The following is a 20788-nucleotide window of genomic DNA, read 5'->3' as shown; positions in this document are numbered from 1 at the left end:
GGACCCTGGAGATCATCCCATTCCCATCATGGGCAGGGACACCTTCTGCTAGACCAGGTTGCTCCAAGCCCCGCCAACCTGGCATGGAACACTTGCATGGATCCACATTCCCAGGTTCTCTGTGCCAGTCATTCCCGGTGAGCAGCAGGAGGACCCCGTCAGTGACACCAGATTTAGTGTTCTCAGATGGTTTTTTTATATGTGTTCTATTTATCCCTCTGTGTTCTTCACACCTCCCACCAGACCCCTTCCTTGCTCCTCCTTACGCCTCCATAGGCATTCCAGGGGCCCCGCTCCTGGGGTCGCATCCGTTTTCCAAACCTTGAAAGAGCCTTGTTAGAGACTCCCTCTAAATAATTCAAATCTTTTTATTATTATTATTATTATTCAGAATGGAAATGCTCCTTTTAATGAGTTTGTATCCCCTGGTGAAAGAAGAACAGTGAAAGGGCCTTGTGGAACTCGTCCAGTGGGATTTCCCTGTGCTCCCCAAAAGGAACACAAAAGGAGGGCCACATCCTCCAAACCAACACTGCTCACTTTTCCTTATCCCCCCACCTTTTTTTTTTGTTTGTTTGTGTGTTTGCATTTTTTTTCCAGATTGTTCCTGATTTCTCCTGCTCCTGAGCCCATTGGGGCTGGCGGGGGACAGCACTGCTGACACACACGCTGCTACATCCCCACTGGTTTCGTCCAGTGCTTCTCTCTGGTTGTTGAAAGTGGGTAATTTCTGGTCAGCATAGCTCCTCCTGCCCACAGAAGTTAAAAATACAGGGGGTTAAAAAGGCAGATCAGTCTGGGGAAAGCACCCACTGCTGGGGGTGTGGGGGGCACAGTGCTGTCCCCCCTCGGTGCCGACCCTGGGGCGGGTTAAGCTTCACAGCTGGCACACGTGAGGGAGGAGGAATTCAGGGAAACCCTCACAAGAGGAGGTGGAGAGCTCTGCAAAAGAAAAAATTAAAAAACAAATATTCACAGGTATCTGCTGTGTGTGGTTTTCTTTGGAGGTGCCAGGTGGGATGCGGCTGTCCCCGTGAGGAGATGGTGTGGGAACTCTGTGGTGCTTCCACGCTCTGTTCCAGAGCTGTCTGCCATCAGGAGAGTCCCACTGGGAAAACCACACCAGCAGAACACAGCCATGTATTCCTGCAGGGATGAGAACTGGGCATTGCCCCCACAGTGGAAGAAGAGAACATTTCCCATCAGCAGATTTTGGCTGCGGTGGGGACCACAGGTGGCTGGAGGAAGGTGTGGCTGTCAGACGAGCTGTCAGTGATGCTTGGTGCTCACTCAAAGAGGGTGCAAATAAAAAGCATCCTGATATGGGAAAAATATTCAAATCCAGTGGGGCTGGGGTTGCCCTTACACTCCATATGTGTACACACATACACTCATACATACATACATATACATATATATATAGATAGATAGATAGATGTATACACACATGCACACAAACAGACAGTGATTCTATTTCATATGGGCTTGAGGGATTTGGAGGTCTGTGACTTCTTCTGGGGCTTTGGGGTCCATGACTTCTCCTGGGACTTATTTTGGAGGTCTGTGACTTGGGGGATTTTGGAGGTCGGCGACTTCCTCTGGGGCTCTGGGTTCCATGACATCTCGTGGGGTTTTGGAAGCCTGGGATTTCCCCTGGGATTTCTGAAGCCTGGGATTTCCGAAGCCTGGGATGTCGGTGGTGCGGGATGTCGGAGGTGTGGGATGTCTCCAGCGCAGCGGGGGTGGTACCCGCACGCTATCCTCCGTGCAGAAGGAGGCCGGGCGGTCCCGCATCCCTCCCGCCTCCGCCGCTCCGCCGTTCTCCCGCTCTCCCAGGAGATGGGGAGGAACAGGGGCGAAGAGGAGGCCAGGAGAGGCGGGGGGCCGCAGCAGCCGGGCCGTGCCGAGCCGCGCCGCACGGGGAGGCGCCGCTCCGCGGTCCCCGCCCCTCGCCGCCGCCTCCCGCCCGGCGCCGGGAGCGCGGCGCGGGGCTCCAAGATGGCTTTGGCCGGGCTGTGCTCGCTGCTGGCCGGCTGCTGCCTGGCCGCGGGCAGCGGCCCCGCCGAGGCGGCGGCGGAGGCGGCGGCCAAGGAGCTGGAGTGCAAGCTCAAGAGCATCACGGTGTCGGCGCTGCCCTTCCTGCGGGAGAACGACCTCAGCATCATGCACGGCCCCTCGGCCGCCGAGCCCAAGCTGCTCTTCTCGGTCCGCAACGACTTCCCCGGCGAGATGGTGGTGGTGGATGACCTGGAGAACACGGAGCTGCCCTACTTCGTGCTGGGTGAGCCTGCGGGAGCGCGGCGGGGCCCCGAGCATCCCCGGCGGCGGGGCTCCTCCCTGCCGCACCGGCGGGCGGGCGCCCTGCGGCGGCTCGGCCCCGGGGCCGGTGCACCCCGCTGCGGCGGCTCAGCCCAGCCCCGGGGCCGCTTCACCCGCTGCAGCGGCACGGCTGGAGACGCTGCGGGCCCGGGGTGCTCGATGCGTGCCCAGGTTGGCATCCGCGGGGCTCGTCCGCGGCTCGATCGATGGCCACCGGCGGCTTGCGCTGGCAGGAGGCCCGCAGAATGCTCCCAGCGTGCCCGGCTGGGGGTGAGGGTTTCTGCTTTGTCTGCCCCCGTGCAGAGTCACCTTTCCTGCAGCCTGATGGAAAAATACTCCGCTGCTCAGCATATCCCACCCTGCCTGCGTGTGCTGCCGCCGGTGCGTCTGCCCCAGGTTTAAGGCTCTGGCCTGTTCATGGTCTGGATGGTTCCCACCTGCTCTTCATCCAGTGGGTGAGGCTTATCTGCACTTATCTCATGGGCTCCTTAAGCCAAAAAAAAAAAAAAAATCAAACAATTTGCTCCTTTGTTTATGCAGAGCGAGGCCTCCACCCCTTGTGTGCAGGGACCTGCTTCCCCCTCACCACCTGGAGCATGTCCCTGAGACCTTTCATTTTTGGTGACATTGGTGCAGAACGTCAGCTCCTTGCCCACACATAACATCCTGCCCTTGGAATTGCCACCATCACTTTCCTAGCAGCCCCACAGTGGCTGTGTCACCTCCTGCAAGCCTTGTCCATCTGTTGCTTCTCCGGCTGCACCTTGGGTGTCCCGTGAAGTTTTTAAAATGCCACCCTTGTTTGGATGCTGGCCCAAAAATGAGGTCCCGGTGCGTTGCTTGATGTGACATTGCCCCTCTGTGCCACCCTTGTGTATAGTGGTGACCCCAGACTGTTTTTTTTATCCCCAGCAATTCATCACTTCCATGGTTATGGACCCCTCCATGTGCCAAGACCCCCAGTCCTGGTTGCTGGGTGGGCTTGGGGCAGCACTGGCTGCTGTGCGGACATCCCCTTCTCCCAGCAGAAAGGCAGAGACGGCCGTGGGGCTGCTGGTGCCCTGGGAGGGCGTGTGGGGACAGCCGGGGCTGTTGTGCCGGGGTCCCGGGCGGTGTGGGAGGGCAGCGGGCCGTGCTGTGCCCGTCTCCCGGCCCAAGCCCTGTGCTGCGGGATGCTGCGGCGAGGCCGGGAGCGTTGCTGTGGCAACAAGGCAGCGGCGCTGCGGATGCAGGGGGGACGCGGCCACGGCCGCCGGCCCCCGCCACCTCCGCGCCCCAAAGGCCACCTGGGTGCTCGTCCCCTGGCCCCCTCGGACCCGATCCTGTGGAGCCAGACCCCCATGGGCCCCAGGACCTCGGGTGCTGCCGGCAGGGAGCACCTGGGTGGGGATCAGGGGGAGGTTCCTGGGCATGACTCCAGCCCTCACTGTAGGGTTTTCCTCAGGGGTTTTTCAAATCCGTGAGGTGGCACACACTGGGCAGTGCAGGAAAGAAGCTGCCTGCCCTGGCAGCCCCCACGACACTGATGAAGCCTGGCAGGGGTTTGCTTTTGCCTCCTTCTGATCTCTGCTGCCAGACAAATACAAGGATGACAAGCCCTGTGCCAGTGCAGCCTGATGTCCTGGTGCTGGCCGGGCTCTCTGGGGCATTGCTGCTTGGGACATTGATCCCCCAAAAACGTGACCGTGCATGGTGCTGTGCCAGCCCCCAGCATGCAGGGGTGTGGGCTGTGGAGACACAGAGGTGATCCCGGTTCAAGTCTTCCTGCCTGGAATGCTGGGGCTGGGTTGGCAAGAGGGGGCACCTTGTGGGACCCCTGTTTGCCAGGGGTTTGGCTCGGTGGCTTCTGGGAAATGCCATGGTACCTCTCCCTGTGAGACAAGGGCTTGCCTTGAAGCTGGCGCGGCCACTTTGCCACCTGTGGGTGTTACTGTTTTGTGCTGCTTTGCTGTGTGGGGTTGTTGTTTTTGTTATTATCATTTTTATTGCTATTATTGGTATTACTACTACCACCACCACTACTAACCTGGACAATGCTTTGGCATGGCAGAAGCTCTGAAATGCACAGAAGTCTTGCAAGACCAGGCTTGGCAACTCAGAGGTTGCACCCTCTGGATTTGGAGGTTCCCCAGCCCAAAAAGCTCAAGAGCATCAGTGCTGTCACTGCACACGCTGCACGCTTGCTGGGGACATGGCTATGTCAGGTTGATGCCCGGAGCTGGTGTGAGTGGCTGTTTGTGTGTTCACGAGCCCTTGTGCAGGGACTGGAGGGTGTGTTTGAGCATCTTCCCAGAAATGGGGCTTCACACAGTGCTTCTTGTGCCATCCCTGGCAGAAACCAGGCCCGTTAACTGCACCCACCCCGCTGAGTTTGAATGTGCAATAAACAATATCCCGGAGTGGGGGATGATCCCCACACACTCCTGAGCCTGGTCTGGTTCAGTGTCTGGGCCAGGAGGAGCTGGGCAGCTGCTGCTTCTGCTCTGGTGCTTTTCAGATCTCGGGCTCGTGCACAGGGCAGGGGTTCCCAAGGGAAGGGGAGCTGCCACCCTGGCTGACAGGCTTGGAGCAGACCCAGGTGCTGCCCCTGGTCAGAAAGGGCCTGGGTTTGGGCTGGAAGCACCATGAAGTGCTCCACAGAGGCTCCTGGCAGTGGCTCTGCCATGTGGGCTCTGGATCAGCTCCCTTTGCGGGGTGTCTCCATGCCTCAGTTTCCCCTCAAAGAGGGTGTGAGCATGCAGGTAGGTGGTTACACTATGGGGATGAGTGAGGGGAGCAGCTGGGAACGGGTCTGGATCAGGGAGCCCAAGGATGGTGGGATATCGCCTGCCTCTGGTCCTGGTGTCCCCCTCAAATTCCTCCTAAATAATTCCAGGGCTTTTGAGCTTGGCTAGTTTTCCTGGACACTGGCACGTGTGGTTCCCCTGCCCTGCTGACACCTCCCTGCCACGGTGGCCAAACCAGGCATCCCACTGATGGATGCATGAATTTTTCTCCCAACTGGAGATGTGCTGGGATCTTTGGAGAGCCGCGTATGGCGCTTGCTAAAGCTGAAGTGCTGGGGGGAGCTGTTGAACTGGGCATGCTGTGACTCCTGACCCCTGATAACCCTGCTGGGGAGCTCTGGTAACATAAATTGATGATGAGCTTTATATTTATCTTGACACAAGAGGCTTGCTGCCTGCTTTCCACGCACCTTTCTGGGTCTCACCCTCCCTGCTGTGTCCATCCCGCTGCCAGAGACAGCTGAGAGCGCTTTGGTGCTCAGATCTCCCAAACATGGGGGGCCTGCTGTCTGCTCCTCTGTTCCTCCAGAAGCAGATGGGCTGTCTGTGTGGTTATGACTTCTGCTCTAGGAGGAGCTTGGTGCTCGGACAAGGCTTTCCCCTGCTTTGCAGCTCTTTTTGCTGATGAGTGGAGCGAGTTTTAATTGTGCACGTGCTGCCTCGCTGCCTGCGTTTGCTCGGGAGCAGCTCAGGGCTCTCACCAATAAACCCCACACTGGTTTACATCATTATCCCCAAAGGGACTCCAACACCACCTCCCCATTTTACTGTAGGGTTTTCTCCCAGCTCCTGAATTTTTGGGAAGTGCCGAGGGTGCGGGAGCCGAGATGAGGCCGCTGGCTGCGCACCGGGCTGCCCGCATTTAAAATCACCTGCTTTCATCCCGCTTTAAATCAAGCAAACCTTCATTTGGAATGGTCGCCTTTCATCTCATTTCGTGTTTGTTGCATTAGTTGTGTTTTTTCCTGAAGGGAGGAAGCATTTTGCTGGTTGGTGGTCATTAAGAAATGCTAATTTGCAGCTCAATATTCCCTGTCCGCTCGCCTTCACACCCCCCTCTCCCTCGCTGCTTGGCTCGGCAGCATCCAGCCACATTTGATATGTCATTAACTGGATTCACACTCCTGCAGGCTGCTAATTTTTTCGGGCCCCATCCTTTGCAGGTTATAAAGTGGCAAGAGGGGTATTTATGAGCATCCTGGCTTCCCTCAGCCCCTCGGGGTCGACGGAGATTTGTGATGCAATTAAAAACCACGCCGAAGAAGGAGTCTTTGACTCCTTCACCTTCTCTGTAATGCAATAAATGTTTGAAAAGTAAAGTCTTGAAATACCTTTTTGAGTGTAAAATCGACTTGAGAAATGAGAAAGCAGAGCTGACGGGTTGAACTCGTGCTTTCTGGGTGCCAGATATTTCAAGATCTTGAAATACTGGATGGTTTATGCATGCTGTTTCTTTTCCCCCCTGAGTGTGGAGGAGCTGAAGGAGCTGCTTCTGCCTCTCCAGGTTTCCAGCCCAGTTGGTGTGCTCTGAATTAGGGCAGTGCAGCCCCTCATCTCCCCACTTCCCACTCCCCACTGCCCTCCCGGGAGCCTCAGCGGCAGAGGATGGGAGACGGTTCTTAACTTCAATGACTTTAATAGATTATCATAAACTCCAGCCTTAATACAAGCTGTCATGATTTCAAATTATCTTACTTTTAAATTAAATAGATTCCTTTTTAAATACAAAATCAATTCTAATTTTTTAGAGGGGTGAGATTTTTCAAAGGCACCGATGAGCTGGGCATATTTAACCGCTCTTGAGTATCTCCCCGAAATATCTAATCAATTTTTTTTTTTTTTGGTTAAATCCTAGCTAAGCTCTTGGCTCTACCTCTGGAGGCTCTGGCCCTGACTTCCCTGGGTTAATAACAGGATTTGGGGGGAGGGGGTGTTGTAGGGATGTGAGACAGATCAGGGAGGGATGTGGCTGCTGCTAATCGGGGTGACGGCCACCGGAGCGCCCGCCCGCCCCGGCTCTGGCCAGATGTGACACCTGTCAGCTCTCATCCTCGTCCCACACGTCTCCCTGCTGCTGTGGACTGCTGGAGATTGTGTCCTCCCACTCTACCTTCTACCCCCAGCTCCTAAAAGGCCCCAGAGGAGGGAAGCAGGAGCCAAGGGGCTGCAGGGTTGCATTATCCCGTACTTTTTTCCAGTTCCACGTCAGGTGAGAAGAGCATCCTATTGAGTTTTGCTCCTCTCACCTGCATCTGGATGCCGGCTGGGGGTCCCAGAGCTGTTGGCACACAAGGCAGCTCTTTGGTGCCAGCTCTCCATGGTGGGAGGCAGTTCTTGGGGTGTTGTGGTGCCATTCCCTGGCTTGACTTGATTCCCAGGGCCATCACCACCAGAGGCCCCATTCCCACCATCACATGGCACCATCTGATGAGAGCAGAGCCTGGCAGAGGGCTGCAGCAGGGCTGACGCCACCACGGGGCCCACAGCGTGAACCTTGCGCCCGGGAATAGGTGTTATGGTGGAATAATGGAGCAAATATTAAGAAATTCTTAAGTACCTAGAGAATAACCAAGTTAAATGATACCAGGGGAGCTCAATTGCCTTGCTTAGATTGATTGAATTACTAAATGAGCCTGACTAATGGAATGGAGTGGATATATCGGACTTTTACTCAAGATCCTGCAATAATTTCTCTAATAAGATTGTGAGCCATTAATTGGACTTGGCTTTGATCCTGGACACTGTCTCGTGCTCTGAAGCCCGCGGGTGTGATCCGTGCTCTGCCAGGCCCAGCGAGGGGACAGCTGCTGTCATCTGCTGCTGGGGGGCTTGGAGGGCAGCGGGGCACTCGCCTCAGGAGGTCCCAGCAGCTGTGCTGGGAAGGGAACCCACAACAACACCCCATCTCAGCTGCCCTCCTGCCCCGTAGCAACACTTGTCCTGGCAGTGGGATTCACTGAATTCCTTCCAGCTGCCAGCAGCTGAGCTGGCTGGGGTCTGAACCCCTGTTTCCATGAATTTGGGATGGATGCTTGGGGTGTATGCCTGCTGAAAATCCAGGAGTGCCACGTTCTGGCTGCCTCCTCCTGGAGGGGTTGCTGCTGCTGGTGGAACATTGTTGTAGCACCCAGGGTGCTGCTGGGTGTCTGATCTGCTGTGTCAGATGTTTGTCCCCAAGGCTTGGGGGCGTCCAGAGCTTCCAGCAAAGCAGAGAGGGGACACATCCTCCCCTGGCCCTGCCCTGGAGCACCTGGTGGGGCAGGACATGTTGTCTAATAGCAATATCTAATAGCTCATCTAATAACTGGGTGAAAACTGCTGCTGGGTCCCCATTCCAGCCCCTCCTCTTGGCCATGCAGCATAACCAGGTCCCTTTTCCTGGGAGTCCAGAGCCTGGAGTGAGGTGACCTGCTCAGAGCCACTGGGGACACCCCATGCCAGGTAACATTCCCTCTTCCAGACAATGGAGCCCAGCACCAACCTCAGTTATGAGTAGGGGCAGCCCTTAAAACCTTGTGGCGGGTGGAAAACGCTGCAGGAAAGCTGACAGCATCCCAGGGAGGAGCAGGGAGTCCCCCGTGGCCAGACTGGGGGCGCTGGGGGCTCAGGAGGGAGGCACAGTGTACACGTCCCCATCCTCACGGGCACCTTGTCCCCACGCCGTGCCCAGCGCAGACCTGCTCTCGTGCTGGGCACGGATGTTGCAGTGCCACAGGGGATATACAGGGCCTCTTGTATATTTTTTTTTTCCTTAACCAAGGGAAGAAGAAGTAAGAAATAAGGATTTCGTCTCTGGGAACCCGTTGCCACAGCAACCGTGCATCCAGCTGGCTGCAGCGGCAGCGGGGCTGGGAGGGGATCTCACTGACCCAAAAAGCAGTGGGGGGAGTGGGATGTGGGGCTGCTTGGCCTTTCCAGGGGGGTGCCAGGGTCTGGCAGGGAACCAGCACTCAGCCAAAGGGGCTGCAGGGCTCCTGGCCCCCTGGTTTGTCTCCCTTCCTGAATGTCTCAACCCATGTCCAGGCAGGGATGCTCAGGCTTGGTCCTGTTCCTGCCCTGAGAGCTGTCCCTGTTCTGGGGGCTGGGCTGCCCATGTGGGCGCTCCTCAAAGACCCCCAAAGATTTCTGGTAGGTTTTAAACCCCCGGAATTGTCTGTGGTTCCACTGCTGGAGGGGACCCTTGGGCAGCCATACTGATGCCACTGCCCCACCTCTGTCCTCCTCTCCATGTGCCAGGGGCAATTGCTCCTGGGCTGCATCCTCTACCCCATATCTTATTTTATTTTATTTTATTTTATTTTATTTTATTTTACTTTATTTTATTTTACTTTACTTTATTTTATTTTACTTTATTTTATGCTCTTCCGTGCTATTCTATTTTGTTTCATTCCATTTAATTTTATATTCTATTATGTTTTATTTTTTTCATGGTCGCTTAGCCAGCTAAACGGAGACTGAAATCATCTCTCTTGGAGCCTTGCTGCAGAGAAGTCCTTCAAATGAAGGAATTTTTGCCTGGTGGGATTAAGGCCGTGCCTGGATGATGACAGCTCTGTCATTTAAGACTGGTTGTCCTTTTTACTTCCAAATTGCTGGGCTCTGGCATCTCTGCAGCTGTGGCCGGTGGCTCACCCCAAACAGCAGCTGGGGGATTTGTCTGGATAAGGGAAGATTTTTGATTGCCAGGTTCTGGCTGCCCCACTCCAGCTTTTTGCTGAGAAATCACCCAGAGGAGAGGGGAGTGCCCCGCTCCCGGGGGCTGTGTTGGTGTTTCTGATGCTGCTTTCCTGCCCTGCAGCAGGGGGTCCTTGGGGTGGATGCTGACCTGGTGCAGGGCTCCTTGGAGCCTGCTGTGGGATGTGGTTAAGCTGACCCCACACTTGGCTTTGCAGTGGGGTCTGGTTTGCTGGTGGTGGGCTGAGGAAGGGGTCTGAGCCCGTTCCCTCCATGGTTCCTGCCTGCAGAGCCTCAGATCCACTGGGAAGTGGGCAGTTAAAACATTTATAACCAAAGGGAAGCAGGGGATCCTTGAGGGACCCTCTAGCTGGTGGTGGCTCATGGGTCACAGAGGTTTGGGGTCTGCAGCCCTGACGTGAGAGGGGACACAGCCCCCTTTCTGGCCAGCTCTGAGGCATCTCAGTAATTAGGAAGACTAACGAGCACAGCAGAGCAAGCAGCTTGGGGGATGCACAGGGCTGGCTCTGCTCCTGCAGGGAGCTGATCCAGCTGAAAACTAACCTGGTGGAGGAAAGACATGGGAGAATCCCAGAACTGTAGAATGGTTTGGGTTGGAAGGGACCTTAACGCTCATCTTCTTCCACCCCCTGCCGTGGGCAGGGACACCTTCCAGTATCCCAGGCTGCTCCAAGCCCTGTCCAGCCTGGCCTGGGACACTGCCAGGGATCCAGGGGCAGCCACAGCTGCTCTGGGCACCCTGTGCCAGGGCTGCCCCACCCTCACGGGGAAGAATTCCTTCCTAAGGGTTGGATGAAGGGCAGGAGAAGGTGGCAGAGGGTGCCAGTGCTCTTAGTTGGACATGGCACATCTGCTTGGCCCGGTGAGGGCTGTACTGCCTTGTGAGTGCTTCCCAAATCGGGTCAGTGGTCCAAGGAAAACCACAGCCTGTTTGCCAGAGCCCTTTGGGATAGAGGCCTGCCTGATGTGTACAGGCAGGATCTTGACCTTGTTTTTTGGGAGAGGCACCTCCTTTTCCTCCTTCCTGCACCCCTGCCCTCCTCCTCTGCCAAAAAAACCCAGCTGCGATGTCACCGTCACAACACAGTGGCTGCCTGGGAAGGCAGATATTAGCAACCCCGAAATATCCCCAGGACAGGCTCTTGTGTGATGGGAGACAGTTACCATGGAAACCTCCTTCAAATAAAAAAAAAGAAGAAAAAAAAGAAAAAAACCCCGAAATTTAAAGCAGCCCTTGTAGCTCAGAGGAACTGTAGACCTTATTATGGGTTTTGGCAACCCCCCTTTTTCTTTTATTTGTTCCAGCTAAAAGCTCCAGGAGACAAGGCAATTAATTTGGCATCCCAAGGGGAGTGGGAGAGCGAGGGTACCGTGCTGGGAGCCAGTTTCCCGGGCTGGCAGGCACCCGGAGCTTCCCGTGCCCCTGCCCCACAGCCCCAGACACCCTCCTCCCATGGGGTTGCTCCAACACAGAGGAAGGAGCAGGGCAGTTTTTTAGAAGAGGTGGCTTAAGGGTTGAAAGACCCTTTCTAGATCCACGTGTGGAGTGTGTGGGAGGGGAGGGAGTGAGTGGAGGGCTCAGGGCACTGCAGGAGGGTGAGGATGCAGGAAAGCTCTGCAGGTTGTGGCTCCAGCATGGGGATGGGTGGCTCAGCGTGGGCTGGGGGGCTTGTGCTTATGAGGGTGGCAGGAGGAGGCAGTGCAAGAAGGGCACAGCATGGTGTGGATCAGGCGAGCTGAGCTGGCTGGCTTTGGTAGGGAAGGGGGATGCTTGGCAGGGGAGGCATCCCACCCCCAAATCTTCCTGCCGGCCTCTACTGCGCAGCAGCGGCTGCAGGCTCTGCAAATTGCTGCTGTGCTCTCGGCCCATTTGCTGCCCTAATGATGTCCCCAGTGTCTGCAGCCTCTGGGAAATCTCCTGTTTGGAATGGAGAGGCTGCTGTGCCTCCCACTGCCCTGGGCTGGCCCCGAGCTCCCCCGGACACTGCTTTCCCAGGGCGGCTGTGCCAGTGCAGAGCTGCTCTGCCGCCCCAGTGCTGCACCTCCCAGCCTTTCCTGGGTTGCTGAGCCAGAAATAGCTGGGCTCTGTCTTTTCTGCCTCTTTGGGAGAGCTCTGGAGAGGAGCAGCGAGGGGACTCGAGAGCTGTCATGCTGCTGTGGAGTTGCTGGCTTTCCTGCTGGCCAAGGGGGCAAGCCAGGAGTTTGTCTTTGTGTCACAATACGACACGAAAAGACGACACGGACACTGCTGCTTTCCAGGTGAACAAAAAAGAGGGACCTTTATTTTCTGACTCCAACATTTATAGTTTTCCAGAAGTGACAGTGGATTGGAGGGTGACAGTGCCACCTCTCCAATGACACTGGACAGACCAAGAGTTCATTAATTTTCTCCTCCTCCATGAAAAAATGCAAAACATAAGTTGTTTACAGAACTGTGTGTGAGAAAGTTTGTTACAAGAATGCAAACATCAGAAGGCTTAGCAAAGTCTTAAAAAATCAGGGTGACAGTCTTTGCAGACATGACATGTATGGCCTGGCGGTCTGAGGGGAGTTAGAAATGTCTGCAAGGGTTTCATCCCAGCTCATGCCAAGGTGCAGCTTCAGTGGCCTGAGATGTGTGTCCAAGCATCCGCAAGCAAGGCAGTGCCTGAAACATCCTCCCAGGGAAAAAGGAAACTGGTGTTGTTAGTTTTTCAGCAGGAGCTGCTCTCTCCAGGGTGTGCCGTGGTGGTGGTGGTGTGCTCAGGCACGGTGGGCAGGAGAAATAGCTCATCCTCCTCCATGGATGGTGGGAGGGGAGTCAAGCTCAAGAGCTTCCACAGCTCTCATTGCCATGTCTTTGCCTTTTTGTGCTCGCAGAGTGAGGCACGTCTCTGGTTCACCCTGGGGGACTCAGCCCCAGCCCCAGCATGCCCCCACAGTCCATTCAAGCTGTGGCACCAGCTGGGAGAAAGGGCTGTCCTGCAGGAGCTGGGGCTGCTGGCTGAGTGGGGGATGTGGAAGCTCCTTGGAAGTGGTGGGATGGGTCTGACCTTGTGATTACAGCTCAGGGCTGGCTCTTCCCACCTTCCACATGTTGGGAATGAAAGGCAGCGTGGATGTGAAAGCACCGTGCCAGCAATAGGGAAGTACCAGGGAAAAGGAGGGAGGGCAGGAAAGGAAGCACCATGAGGAGAGAGTGCCAGCAGGTACCAAAGAACTGCAGGAGCCACACAGGAGCCAAGGGGCATTAGGAGCAGTGATGGCAGAGCCAATTGCTGTGGGTGTGAGCCACAGCGTCTTTGGTGGCTTCTTGAAGCCGTTGCACACAGAGCCTGGTGAAGTGACCTTTGGAGTGAATCACAGCAGGAATTAGTGGCTGGTTTCACATCAGGTGGCAGCATCCAGGTCCTGGGAATAGCACTGCGAGAGACATGGCTGTGTAGTCAGTGGGTTTCTGGCCAGGAAAGGGAGGACATGCCAGGAAGAAACAGCAGGAGGAAGTGGCAGGCTGGCCCGTCGAGCCCTGGACTCAGCAGCAGCCAGAGCTGGCAGGGTTAACGCAAAGGTGTGGCTGCGAGTGCAGGAGTTAGCAGTTACTGGTGCTCAGAGTCCAGCAAGGCTCTTTGCTCTTGAGATGCTGAAAATGCAGCTGACTCCTCATCTTGATTTGATTTTGTTTGCTGCTTGTTTGCTGAAATGAGCTCCTGCTGCTCTGGTGCAGGAGCAAGAGAGAGCAGCCCCTGGCTTAGAAACCCCCTGCTCATGACCATGGGAGTGCTGTCCTGGCTAGGGCCACTCTTCTGTGCTGGGCTGGGCTGAAGCGCCCTGACTCCATCCCCTTTGTTCTGCCCATCTCCAATTTCAGCACTGGACCAAAAGCACGAAATAGATTTTCCTTCCTTTTTTCCCCCCCCACGTAAACGCAAGGGAACTTTCTGCCTGTGGTCGCAACTTTGGGATTCCCCAATGCCAAGGGTGCAGGCCCTACCTGGAAAGACAGGCAGGTAAACACAGGCAGGGCCGTGCTGCCGTGTGAGGGCACCAGAGCTGATGGGTGCTGAAACCCAAGAGCAGTGTTACATAATTGGGACTGCAATGCAGAAGCTCTTCCTTAATTTTTAATTATCCAGTTGCAGCACGGACGTGGTGCTCAGCTCGGGATGCGAAGCCGGCCCTGCACACGTGCGAAGGGCCTTGGCTGGAGAAGGTGACAGGAAAGCCTTCCCTGGTGTTCCTGTCCCTGGTGGCACGGCAGGGAGAAGAATCCCCATGGCACCGAGCTGGGCTGGGCTGTGGTGGCTGGAGAGGATGCTCTGCGCCCATCCTGGGGGCTCAGGGATGTCCCTTTGGGCTTTGGGGAGAAGGTTGGTGTGCAGGGCTGCAAAGGCCTTGGAGGTTTCTCTGGTTCAGTGTTGGAGAAGTGGAAGGCACCGTGGTCATTTTGCATTCAGGTTTCCCGCAGAGCCCCAGCTGCCTCTCAGGGTGGGTTTGTTGGGATGTGGGAGAAGCTGCAGAGGAGCTGTTGCAGACCTCTGCCATGAAGCACCATTTCTTCCCCTCCCTGCTTCTCTCCCTCTTTCAAATCCCCACTCTGCACTTTCTGTCCTTCCTACAAAGGCGGCTGCCTCGGAGCAGCTTAGGCTTCAAAGTTCCCAAAATAACAAAGGTTAAAAGAAATTAAAAAAAAAAAAAAAGGAAAAAAAAGAAGCATTGCTAAAAGATCAAGTCAGTGCCCCACTTGCACCTGGGCTCAGAGCTTCAAAGCAGCTGCAAAGAGCCTCCCACGATGTCCATGGTCAGGCTTCTCATGCCTGTGGTCCTGCCTTCACCCTCCTGCAGCCACAGGAGATTTTGTAGTAGCCAGGATGAGGCTGCAGGTAACTGGACGGGGTGGAGGGTCCTGCTGCTTTTGTTACCTGTGGGGGCATTGGGCGAAGTCTCTTGTGGAGGAGGAGGTTGTGGTGGTGGCTGCGGTGATGGGCAGAGCTGCGTGGGTGAGGCGGGTGCCCCAGAGCCCTGCCTCCTGGCCAGGCAGGTGGACAAACAGCTCCTCTGTGCCCAGGGTGTGCTTTGTGCCTCTGCTGGCTCTGCTGATTTATACAGATCATCAATGTGACAATTATATACACCTGCAAATTTAATTACCTCCATTTTCATCAGGCAGCGGCAGATTTATGCCTCTATTCAGTTCCTGTAAATCTCAAAGAAGCTTGACTAGACCCAAAAGTCTTCCCATTGATTGCTGTGCACTGGCTGGTCTCTGGCCATCCTGACAAGCTCTTCTTTCAAGAGTGATAAATTTGAGATGCGCGGTTAACTTTTTCCCCTTCTACATCTTTCTTCCTTCTTTTTTTTTTTTTATTTTTTTATCCTTTCCCATCTTTCAAAGCCTCCCCACAAACTTGAAAATAGAGCTTGAAATCATGTAACAGCTCCCAAGCACCAAAGAGTTTATGATGTTAGGCTGCAGCTGGCAGCAGCCCATGCCTGCCTTCTCCATCCCTTCCTCCAAGAACAGCATTGTTCCCTCCAGGAGGATCACCTCTTGGGAAAGCTCTTGGCCCAGCTGTGGACAGGAGAGCAGACAAGGTTGTTTTGGTCCTGATTCACTCCCTGGGAGGGTCATCCCATGTCTCAGGAAACCAACAGGTCGTGGCTCTCCCCCCAAGGGAGATGAGGAACAAGTAGCTGTGCTTGTTCCCTGTGCTGAGCACAGAAATGGCAAGACAACATCTAATTTTCCTGACCTCTGGGCCTCAGCACAATGAGCACTCACTCAGATGAGTGTGTAGGAGCGAGCTGAAGCTCACCCTTGAGGTGCAGCCCGTGCCATCACTGTGGAGCTGGTCCCAGCACCACTGCCTGACCTCCCCTGTGCGATATGCTCTGATGTTTTCCTAAGTGCCTGGCAGATGGGCTGGAGTGGCCAGCCATTACCTTCCCTGCCAGTCCGTGATGGATATAAATAGTCCTTTGCCTCCCCTGAAAATTGCTGGCTGGCTTGTAAAGCTGAAGGGAGTCTTGGCAAGTATCTTGGGGCTGTAGGGTCTGACAGCACGGAGGGCTGGGATTTGGAAAGGGGGAGTTTCTGGCTGGGTGTTAAGAGGATCACCTCTGTCACTAGGAGGTTGCTGCCCTGGGGTACCCCCTCCTCCCATGAGGCAGTGCCTGGGGGAGCAGAGGGTCTCAGCCACTCCCAAAGGGGCACATGGATGTGGGATGCATCCTTGAATGCTGGCCTGGGTAGCACAAAGCTAGCTTTGCAGTCACTCTTGAACCCCAGGAGACTGGGCAGTGTGGGGGTGTGTGGGGTTTCACCCTCGGATTGGGGTGACCCCAAAAGATGGAAAAGTCCCTCCTCCAACCTGTGCCTTTAAAGAAAGACTCAGCAGTCCTCTGTTGTCCATTCTCAAGGTTGTTTATTGTTGTTTATCTAAAAGATTCTTCTCCTGAGCTGCTGTGGCCCGTTCAGCTGGTCAGACAAAGGCACACTGCCCTCCCAGGGGCTGGTGCCATCTTTTATATCACACATTACGTGTTACATGTTTATTCCTTTTCCCCAATGCCTACTGTCTATATTGAATGGTGACTTTCTACTCTAAACCAATCTGTGAGTGCCAACATCACCAAAGACATGGAGGTTAGGAAGGAGAAAGAAGGAGGACAGGGCACACCCAAACCCCTCCATCTTAGAACCCCTGTCCCCCATGTACAAAACTTGGCCCCCTGCGTACAAGGCTTAAAACCCCCCTGTACAGCACTCAGAAATCCTTCCTTTCACTTCGTGACTACTTCTACTACAATACCTAAACTTTTGTGACTTCTTGCTCTTCCTGCAAAGTTGGTAAACTGTTCCATGGGTCAGATTCAAAGCCACAGGGGTCTCTGGCTGCATGCCAGGGTCTCAGATGCTTTTGACCTGGGTCTGGAACATCCGAGAATGTCTGCGGGACATTCTGAGTTCCGACAGGGGTGGTGGGTTGTTGTCCCTTGGCATCTGCAGCGAGCACTGATAATTGAGAAGAAAATAGTTAAAACTGCAGGATATCTATATGTGGTCCTTTCCCTGCTGCTCAGGTCTGTGCTGCAGGGATTTCTCGACCTAGGATGTGCCTCTGGGCTCTCTGGCTCAATAGCTGCTGGGGGCTCTGTCTTCCCTGCATTCAGTACCTTTTGCAGGGCTTTCATACTTTATGGTGGATGAAAAAGAACCTTTTGTTGGTTTTTACACGTGTAAATCCTTGCAAAGTGAGAAATAGTGAATAACCATTGCCTTTCCCACTGCTCCAGGGCCTGATGGTTTTACAGGCTTCTATTATGTCCTCACCCTGTTTGGTTCCTTTACTGAGGAGTCCTGACACAGTTGGTTTCTCCTCTTCACGAAGCCATTTGCAACATCTCATCTTCCTCGTACCCCTCCTCCAAACCTTCCAAGCTTTGCCTCCTCCGTTTGGAGATGGTTGACCTGAATATCACTTGCAGGATTCCAGATCAGCTTGCTTTCACCAAGGTTGAGTTTCACCTGCCCACTTCCTTGCCCGCTTTCCTCCTGCACTTCTCAGCTTTAGCTTTGAGAAGACTAAATTTAGCCTTGGTGACCAACTTTGTCATTCTCCTCCTCTTCCAGGGTGTTTCTGAGCAGCCAGGGTCCTGACAGAGATCTCCGTGGGGCTTCTTGGTAACCTCCTTTCATCGTGAAAACTGAACCCTTACTCCTCCCCCACCTGGTGGGCTTCAAGACGACTTCCCTTCTCATCCCAGCACTTCTCATTCCCAGCGCCGGTGCTTTGGGAAACTTTGAGGGTGGATTTTGACAAGAACTTTTTGAAACGAGTCTGTCAAATTGGATCACCCTCATCTACTGGCTTACAGTGTTGGGTGACCCGTATTTACTGATGCACCCACAGGTTCCTCTAGCAAAGTGTCCAGGGCACAAGCAGAATTTACTGGTCTTTAGTTTCCTTGGTGCACAAGGGCTTTTCTAAGAAATTGGGGTTTCCTCTGGCAGGTTTTTCTTCTGGAGCTGCTCACCCTTTCGGAGTGATAGCGGTTGCGTTGGTGGAGTTCTGCAGTTTGTAGGTGAGCACCATCTGAGCTCAGGGGTTTGTGCCCTCCTTCTCACTGATTTGCTGGGAGACAGTTTAGCCAGGGTAGTAATTTTCCACGGCTGATTGGGAGCCTCTCCATCATTTGGACCTTTTCCACGGAGACCTGATTTTCCCTCTGGAAGAGGTGACGTGACAGCATTGCAGGGTGAAATATCAACTACAGATGTGGCCCTTTCTGGGGTTTTTATGCAGCGTGGCATCTTGGAAGTGTATTCACACATTCTCTTTATTTTGCTTTTGCTTCCTGTCGTGGGTGGGCACTTGGGTTCTTTTGAACATGACCGTGTCACCTCACCCGAGTGTTGGGCCAGGAGGTGGATTCGCCTCTCTTCCCACATTTCCTCTGTAGTTCACAGCTATGGCAGATGGGACCAAAGTAACAAGACAGGAGTGAAAATCAAACACCAGCGAACGTCCCAATCTGCTTGTTGTTTTTCCCCCAGCTTTAGGTCAAAACTGAGGAACGTGATGGAAAATTAACCTTGGAGGGGAAGTCGCGCGGGTGCGGTCGGGCGCGTCCTTGGGCTCGCGGGGAAGAGCAGGGCAAGGGGGGCTGTCAGGTTGTAAAGTCAGCAGCTGCAGAGCAAACCCGCTCAGCTCAGCCCCACGAATGATGGATCAGTGTCCTCTGCTCAAAAAACAGTTGTGCAGCTCAGTGTCACTCCCAGAGTGATGGAGGGTTTGTTGTTAAAGAAAGGGAGGGGTTAGGGCTCCGGCATATTTGGGACAGAAATCCCAAGTTCAAGGCTAAAGCGTGGCTACAGCTTTGGAATGTAACTCCCAGGTGACCTTCCCAAAAGCAAAGGCGCCCTGCATTCCAAGGAGAAACCTGGCCAGCGGTCAGCCATGCTGTGGCACCTCATGGCTTCACGTGTACCAGCCTCAGGCGCAGGCATCGTGGTGGGGCGATGTCTCTGACCTAGCCTGAGAGTGGCTCCAGGGAGGTCATCACTGCCTTTCCCTCAAACCTTTATGTTCTCCCCTATCTGTGAGTCTTCTGGAGATTTTCCCCTAGGGGCCCTCTCCCATGAAGCAGGTTCCTAATATATAAAGTGAGGTTTATGTTTGCTGGTGTGGAAAAGCTGGATTGTCTTGAAAAGGCAGAATGACCTGCAGAATGAGCTGGTTTTGCTACCTGAGACTGGAGACAGGAAAAAAATGCAAATGAAATATGGATAGTCAGTGATGAATGTGAATTTTTAAAGCAGGTCCATAAAAACATTGATATTATCCCATGAATTATCTGTCACTGAAACCCTGGAAGTATAAATGAGTTAAGTATCAAGATAAGCGTTTTGACATCTGAATTGGTCAAAATCAAGGCCTGAGGTCCCAGCAGAGAGAGCAAGTGACTCATGGTGGGAAGGTCTCCTGAGTCACTTCAGGCATTGGAGACCCTGGGAGGAGTGCAAGGCTTGATTTAGCTGAGTTCAAGCCCTTTAAAGGATCTGTGTGGTTTAGGCGTGGAGCAGAAGCCTTAGCTAATGGGGAGCTTAAATTAAAACACAGTCAGGTTCTGGATGGAAAATAAGGCAGGTTTAAATGTTAATGAGGAAATACAAGTCCAAGTCAAAATCTGTGCTCGGCTGTATGAAATGAGTCTGTGGAGACCAGCATTATGGCAGAGTTCATTTGACTTATTGGAGGCATCTATTAGTGCAAAACGCTTCCAAATGGAGAGGAAAATTGTTTTGCTGGGTGTTTTTTTCATCAAAGTGCTGATGTGAGTTTTTAAGGAGAGCTGCTCTCCTTGTGTGCCACCCTGCCAGGTCTCAGTGGGGTGAGGAGGACTTGGGAGTAGGTCCAGCTCAGCACCAGGCTCATGGGCCATGGTTTGGACGTTGCACCAGCTCAGGCTGTGACAGAAGTGCTACCTCTCAAAATCAGGACATGCAGAGGTGTTGCCTCCAGAAGGACTGGGTTTGCTTTGTGTGGGACAGCTGTCCCAAGGGAAATGAGGCTGCTTGGCATAATGAAGAACAAAGCACGTATAAATCCACACACCTCCAGCACCTTCAGTCTGGTTTTTTGTCCTCTCCTAAATTGCTCCTGCAGAACCTTTCTGTCCCCACTGCCTCCCCTGGCAGATGGTCTGGGAGGGGAGCAGCCGTGGCCCTTATGTTAAAAGCACCAGCTGGGGCCTTTGGAGGCTGCTGCTCCTGCAGATATGAAGGACCTGGGCCACGTTTGATACCAGGTGAATGTGGCACAGCCTAATTAGTGGCCTCCTACTGTTATTAACCTCTGACTCAGACAGGCTATTTTTTAACAGAGGTGCAAGAAGTTAATACTAGTGCTAATGGCTTCCTATCCAAGGCCTTAATGAAAGCCATGCAGGGACCAGGCTTTTCATCAATATCTTTCAAACTTTGAACTTGAAATTATCTTCTCCCCCCACCATTTTTTTTTTTAATTTTTGCCTTTCTGCCCACTTTTCTGCCTCCTCTGGGACGTCCTGGCCCCAGTGTATAAACTGCTCAGCAGGGTTGGCACCTGCATGCTCTGTAGCAGAGCTGACCCTCTACAACATCCAGATAAATCATCCCAGTTGGCTACATGGGTCACTGTAGCATCTCCCACCAGGTGGGGAGATGTCTGCTTGAAGGGCAAGACGAAGGGAAAAGTGAAATCTGTTGGGCTGGGAGAAGAGAGAGAAAAGAGATGCTATGTTAGGGAAGGAGCTTGGTCTTGATCTTGTCTTGGTCTTGCTTAAACCAAACTCCAAGAGAGCTTCACAGATGCAGGAAAACATTTATATGTGTAAATTTTTTGAGTAGAAATGGAGTAGGATAGAGGCAGCTGACGTGTTGCTTTACACTTCAGGAAAGGAGGAGAAGGTCCAAGGCTGAAGCTGTCTCATCCAGGCAGTGCCTCTGGGCAGGAGCAGAGATGGTGGAG

At 53.9% G+C, this 20788-nt stretch overlaps 1 protein-coding gene across 2 annotated transcripts in view; it reads left to right on the top strand.

The window, feature by feature from the left end:
* The first annotated feature begins 1829 nt into the window (after nt 1-1829).
* Nucleotides 1830-20788, top strand: part of ASTN1 (astrotactin 1) — a 59273-nt gene continuing 40314 nt past the window's right edge. For both annotated transcript variants that reach the window (XM_038144578.1, XM_038144577.1), the window contains exon 1: nt 1830-2281. In XM_038144578.1, the coding sequence (XP_038000506.1) occupies nt 1840-2281 (442 nt within the window). In that variant the 5' untranslated portion in view covers nt 1830-1839. The remainder of the gene's footprint in view (nt 2282-20788) is intronic.

The sequence above is a fragment of the Motacilla alba genome, chromosome 8, assembly GCF_015832195.1.
Source record: "Motacilla alba alba isolate MOTALB_02 chromosome 8, Motacilla_alba_V1.0_pri, whole genome shotgun sequence".
In the NCBI taxonomy this organism is placed as follows: Eukaryota; Metazoa; Chordata; class Aves; order Passeriformes; family Motacillidae; genus Motacilla; species Motacilla alba.
This window is presented reverse-complemented; position numbering and strand designations above follow the sequence as displayed.